This window comes from Lycium ferocissimum, chromosome 9, assembly GCF_029784015.1.
Source record: "Lycium ferocissimum isolate CSIRO_LF1 chromosome 9, AGI_CSIRO_Lferr_CH_V1, whole genome shotgun sequence".
Lineage (NCBI taxonomy): Eukaryota > Viridiplantae > Streptophyta > Magnoliopsida > Solanales > Solanaceae > Lycium > Lycium ferocissimum.
In genome coordinates this window covers 8,108,939-8,115,574 of record NC_081350.1, presented here as the reverse complement: position 1 = coordinate 8,115,574, position 6,636 = coordinate 8,108,939, and the positions used below count along the sequence as shown (strand labels likewise).

At 37.1% G+C, this 6,636-nt stretch overlaps 1 protein-coding gene across 3 annotated transcripts; it reads left to right on the top strand.

Annotated features, from left to right (window-relative positions):
* Positions 1-217: 217 nt before the first annotated feature.
* On the top strand, positions 218-6,240 carry LOC132029575 (mechanosensitive ion channel protein 10-like). 3 transcript variants are annotated; one of them, XM_059418841.1, is made up of 6 exons: positions 218-368; positions 1,251-2,709; positions 2,823-2,943; positions 3,414-3,707; positions 3,786-3,988; positions 5,795-6,240. In XM_059418841.1, exons 2-6 carry the CDS (start codon positions 1,277-1,279, stop codon positions 6,054-6,056), a joined length of 2,313 nt encoding a protein of 770 aa, XP_059274824.1. In that variant the 5' UTR covers positions 218-368; positions 1,251-1,276; the 3' UTR covers positions 6,057-6,240. The 3 variants fall into 3 exon arrangements, with proteins under 3 accessions (XP_059274824.1, XP_059274827.1, XP_059274826.1); XM_059418844.1 differs by having other exon boundaries at positions 226-368; positions 1,145-2,709; XM_059418843.1 differs by having other exon boundaries at positions 248-353; positions 1,222-2,709.
* The last annotated feature ends 396 nt before the right edge of the window (positions 6,241-6,636 follow it).

Here is a 6,636-nt window from a genome sequence, read left to right as displayed (position 1 = left end):
AGATATAATAAACTACGCAAGAATCTTACTGTTTTAATCTCTCCTCTCGACTCGACTCTTTTAGTAAAGAGGAACGAGCCAAGAATGCACAACTCTCTTTATGCTTAAAATATTTTTTTGTTTAGAGCTGAACATATGGGTTTCACATTAGTGTATTTTATTGTGAACTCCACTGAAGCAGAGCTAAAAGTCACGTGGCTAGTAGTTCAAATATTTCTGCTGTGTAGTGTGTGTTACTGTACCCCCCCTGTCCAAAGCTTTTGTTTTCCATTAAAATATGTGCCTCCTTTCCCACTATCTTTACCTCTTCTCAATGCCCTTTTCTTGAAAGTTGAAACCCTGGCCTCCCTCAAGTAATCTTTATTTTGGTAAGTTGTTTGTTCTTTTTTTCTTTGTTTATGCATAACAATCTTTGTCTAATTAGGAACCTCCTTAGATTACTATATTCACTTCTTCTGTGTACAATGGTTGTGTTCCAGACACTAGTCTCTGCTTTTATACCCCATTTCCCTTATCTTGTTTCCTTGTTTTTTGTATCAACTTGGGTTTCTTTTTTTATTATTTTCTGTTTTTTTTGGGGTTCAAACCAGATTTTCATTTTTACTGTGGTAAACTAACTGTTTCTGTTGGATAATCCCAAAAAGGTTGCATCTTTTGAAAAACATTTGCTGCTTCCTTGTTCCGAACAACATCAAGTGGATAATAACTTGTCTTTTTGTGCTGAATCTTGGATATTGATGAACCCTGTGTGTACCTGTTTTGTCAAAGTTGGTTTGGTTTGGTGAAAACATTGAATTTGTCTGGTCATAGTACTTGTGTACTTAAAGTTAGTACCTGCAAATATTCACTTCTCTGTATAATAGTCTGTCCTTCCCTCTGTTATTGCATTATGTGACTCTTTCATTAGTCATAAATACTCCCTCTGTCTCAAGTTATTCGCGATTTCTAAGAATAGTTGTCTCAAATTATTTGTCGTTTTAGAAGTTTTAGACAAAACTAATTATTTTTTTTTCCCAGTTCACCCTTAGTAGTTATTGTTCTTGAAGTCTATGAACACCTCAATTATGGGGTGATGTTATGATTGTTCAAGTACCAATGAACGGTAAAATCATTAAAAATCTCTCTAATTAATATATTGCTTAAGGGCGTGCAAAAGAATCACGACAGATAATTTGAGACGGAGGAAGTATTACTACCCAAATCAATTTATGAATGATCAAGACATGTATCTTCTTTCTCTCATTTTTCAGGTTCTTGATGTTTGACTTGGTATGGAATGGATGCAAATGGTAAAGCTGCAAAAGTTAGTGGGGAGATGAGTATGGCAGAGAGCAAGAAAAGCCCCAGTGAAGTGGTTGTCATGATCTCTGGAGATGAAAGAGATCCTAAGAGTCCTGTTGGACATTCACCTTTAGGTCCACAAATTCCAAAGACTGTGCAAGTGAGCGATTCTTCACCTGAAATTGCAAGGTGTAGTCCAAGCCCAAGCCCCAGCAACAGCAAACCACCCAAAATCCCAACCACTGAAACTCTCACTCGGCGAAAATCGATCGCACCCTCTGCATTTTCGAAGCCAAAATCAAGATTTGGTGAACAATCTGTACCTATTGACGCCAACATGTTCGACGAACAAACTGAGCCATGTGCAAATGTATCTTCTAACCGTGCATCCCCTACTGCTAAAATGGGTTCCAATAATACATTTAAAGAGACTACAAGAACAGTATCTATATCAGTAACCCCAAGAACACCATTAATGGCATCACCAGGTCCTTTTGGAGGAGTGGATGAAGATGAGGAGATATATAAGAAAGTCAGCTCAAGGAATAAGTTGAAGCATAACAGAGTTAAAACAAAAGTTCTGATTGAATGGCTGTTGTTTCTTTGTCTTGTAGGACTTTTACTTGCTAGTTTATTGGTTAAGAGGTTGCAAAACTGGAAACTTTGGGATTTGAGGATGTGGAAGTGGATTGTCCTTGTTATGGTGACCTTTAGTGGCATGCTGGTTACTAAGTGGTTTATACATTTTGTGGCCTTGTTGATAGAATTGAACTTCCTATTAAGGAAGAAGGTGTTGTATTTTGTCTTTGGTTTAAAGAAAAGTGTTCAAGTTTGCATTTGGTTTAGCTTGGTTCTTCTCACATGGGTTCTGCTTTTCTCAAATGAGGAACGGTCACATTCTACTGAGAAGGTTACCGATTTTATTACCTGGACTATTGCAGCTTTACTTATCGGTGCGTTCTTGTGGCTCTTGAAGACTTTGCTGCTAAAGATATTGGCTTCTTCTTTCCATGTAAACACATTCTTTGACAGGATTCAAGAATCAATCTTTCATCAGTATATTCTACTGACCCTATCAGGGCTCCCAGTTATGGAATCTGCTCAGATGTTGAGGAAATCAAACAGTGCTGCCAGTCAATTTAGTTTCCGCAAAACAAAGAAGGGAAAAGATGGGAAGGAAAAGAAGGAAAAGGCAGTGATTGATATAAATAAGCTTCATGAGATGAAGAGAGAAAAGGTGTCTGCATGGACCATGAAAATGTTAGTTGATGTAATATCTAACTCAGGACTTTCCACTATCTCTGGCTCGTTTGGTGAAACTGATTATGATGCAGGATGTGAGCAAGCAGATAAGGAGATCAACAATGAGGAGGCAGCAATTGCTGCTGCCTATCACATCTTCAGGAATGTCGCGCCGCCTGGGTCCAAGTAAGAAAACACTGGCATGTTGAAACATCAGTATGATGTTTTAATTTGTAACATTCTGAGTGTAACATTCTTTTATTTAGTGTTATTTCTCTTAATTCACATTGTGTGTGTAGGTACATTGATGAGTATGACCTTCGGAGATTCTTGATTAAAGAAGAGGTGGATATTGTGTTCCCCATGATAGATGTGGCAGAAACTGGACAGATTGACAGGAAAGAATTGACGGAATGGGTGGTATGCTCAGAACTTAATCATTTTCCAGGATTATGCTTGACAAACTGATGTAAAAGAATCTAAATCAGTTATGCTCATATTGTTAGAGGTTGCAATTGCTTTAGGCATGATATAAGCTAGATCCATTTTATCTTGTGTTTGATTACCAAAATGATACAGAATGTTGGGATCTAGAAAAGAAAAAATAATAATAACTCTGGACAATTTTTCTGATGATTAGTGAAGCACAATTAGAGCTCTCTCTGTCTATGTAATCTCATCATGCACATGAACTACAGAATATAACAGGAAAGCAGCCATCAAAGTAAATAGAAGCCATCCGCTGATGTGGATTAGATGTCAAAAGTATGAGTCCTTCCTAGTGACTTTGCTAGGTGCATGGTTGATTTTATGAGATAGTCATGGAATGAGTATTTATCATTTTTGGCATATCAATCATTGGTTCTTTTTGGCATATCAATGTCTTGCAGGTTAAGGTTTATCAAGGACGCAGAGCTCTATCGCATGCTCTGAATGATACAAAAACCGCCGTGAAGCAACTGAACAAGGTTGTGACATGCATTCTGATTGTCATAATAATCATCATATGGCTCCTCTTGGTGGGAATAGCGACTACTAAAGTGCTTGTCTTTATGTCGTCACAATTTGTGGTAGCTGCTTTTATTTTTGGGAATACTTGCAAGACTATATTTGAAGCTATTATATTTGTTTTTGTGATGCATCCTTTTGATGTTGGTGATCGATGCGTCATTGATGGTGTTCAGGTAATGTCTGCTAATTACATCTTCTTGCTGTTTTGCATTTTCTTTATTAATTTGCACTTTTATCTTGCAACTTGACAGATGACTGTTGAAGAAATGAATATCTTGACCACAGTGTTCTTGAGGTTTGATAATGAAAAGATATACTACCCAAATTCAGTTCTGGCGGTCAAGCCAATCAGCAATTTCTACAGAAGTCCTGATATGGGTGACAACTTTGAGTTTTCCGTTGATTACAGGACACCTGTGGAAAAGATAGGAGCTTTAAAAGAGAAAATAAAGAAGTAAGTAGAAAAATTTTCTCATCTTTTTTTAGTATTTGTAGTCGATTTTCCTTGGAAAATTATTAGGAGAAAAGAACAGCATTATCCACATCTACAGCAATTTGTAAGATATTTCTTAATACAGCCAAGTGAATCCGAGAATTAAAGCTAGTCTCGCTAGAATCTGAACATTTACTGTTGAACATTCATCTAAAAAACCTAGCTTTCTCAAAATGTTGAATAGCGGTTTAATACGACTAGGGGCCTTTCTGAGCCCCGAGCCTAACCTAGTGCAGTTGGGGCCTGCACATGTCCAAGTCCTCCCTTTTGGTCTATCCCTTAAAAAAATCTATGAAGTACGTACTAAAAAGATTCAGTTGATAATTGGATTTCAATTCCTTTTGTCCAACTTAATGTTTGAAGTGATTTTATACATACATTGTACATATTTACTAGTTTGCACAGAACATATAATGCATAGACTCAATGAAACATGGAATAATGATTTCACCGTTGCACCGGGGTAAGGACCTTCAACCTAAGCCAAGACCATATTCTCCATGCAGAGGCATAGCCACATAGGTGGAAGGGTGATCAGTTGAACACCAAGAAGTCCCCTCATCCTGAGGTGAGGGTGGGATGCCTATTGAAATAAGAAAAGATGGAAAAGGCTATCTATGTCCAATTCAAAGTTTCTTGCATTTTCTGATGTGTATATAGGTCAAATATTACTTGTTACAACTATGTATCAAATCTTGAACACCCTTGGTCCAAGTTACAAATTTGGCCCAGCAGTGAAGGGTGTTCAAAGGTACTTGAAGCTTGGGGGTTCGAGAGTCGCCTAGAGCACTCATTTTGCACATTGTCCTACATGTTTTTCTTAAAACAAAACCGGCACTCAGAACTCTCAATATTTCCTTGCCGCAGCTTCCCTTTTTTCTTTTCGATGCCTATTCTATTTATTTCTTTCCATCTTTTGGACTTTTCTTTACTATCATAGTTCCTCTTTTTCTTCCCGTTTCTTTGGCCATTTTTTCCTTTTTTTCTTGGACAGTGACTTTGAAATAACGTGGACACATTTCTTTTCTTTGAGGCAATTTCTAGGAGTACATTGCTCATCCCTAATTGTAGACATTTACTCATACTAGAAGCTTGTCAAAAGGAATGCTGATTTGTTTAATTGGTTGTAGTTGGTTAGCCAATACTGAACCTTTTAAAATGGACACATTTCTTTTTTTTTTTTTTTTTTTTAAAAGGTAACGCGTGGACACATTTCTTTCCTTTGAGGCAATCTCAGTCTGAGAAGCAAATCCTGCCCTTATCTATTCTGAGATTTCCAATGCAAAGGATCTGAATGAAACTAAAGCAGATAGGGAAATTGAGACAACATTAGCGCTTTTTTCCCCTGATGGGTGGTAGTTTGGGGTGAGGGGAGGGGTTCTGCCATAAAGCTTGATGCACGAAATGTAAGCTCCTGCACGAAATTGGTCGAGAGAGGTAAGAGTGGATTTTATTGATTTGCACATGCAGAGTAGAATTCTTGCTGAGTACTGAAAACCATGAATCTAATATTTGGCTTAGGCTTTATTTTCAAGGGCAGTCAGTTTAAGGTTTAAAGTTTGAGAAAACATATTACAGTTTGGACACTAGTTGTTGACTAGTTTTCTTCCCATGGCAAAACTGTAACATGTTCAAAGATGAGGCAAATCCTCAACATGATGGTAGATAAGGATATTTTATGTATAAGTATTGCCCTATACCTTGTAATAGCATTCATTTTTCAATCAAGATTTTGATTTTTCACCTTTGTTCTTGTTGAACTATCAGGTACTTAGAGAGAACTCCCCAGTACTGGCATCCTAATCACAGTGTGGTGGTGAAGGAGATTGAGAATATGAACAAGATAAAAATGGCTCTCTATTTCAATCATACGATGAACTTTCAGAACTTTGGCGAAAAGATCAAACGGAGAACTGAACTGATCCTAGAAATGAAGAAACTGTTTGATGAGCTGAATATAAAATATGATCTTCTTCCTCAGGAAGTTCATCTTGTCGAACAGAGAGCAGCAAGTGGGAACACTAGATGATTTTATCTTCAAGTTCACAGATACCATCTATTTTGATAGTAAAGTTTAGCTTCCACTTCAATAGGTTTTCATCTACATTTGTTTGACCAATGAACCGAGAAGATGACGTCTAAACACTTGACTCTGCAATGCTGAAAGATTTGTGTACTGCTCTAAACAATATTTGTAAAGTTTCTTCAGCTAATATTTTGTGGAAAGTGAGTAGAGTTTCTTTTTTAAGGGTCTTAAAGTAACATCGTTGATGCGATTTCAAGTTTACCTTGTTAATTTTCACAAATTCGGTTCCTGATGTTTGTATGTGGGTAATTCTTGTGTGGTTGGAGTGTTTACGAGCAAAGGAGTTACAAGAGGATTTATTTTTTCACCCCTTATATTAGCTTTTCATGTTTCAAACTCTCTCTTTGAGATGGATGACAAACGACAAAAGTAAACTGAGCCCTTGGTGGTGAAGTTGTATGAATTATATGAAATGTTAAAACTCCTTTTACTTTGGAAAATGGTAATTTGACTTGGAGGAGTCGAAGTGGAAATTGATTTCAAGGCCTCCTCGTTTAAGGCTTGACTTCAACAAACATGAGGT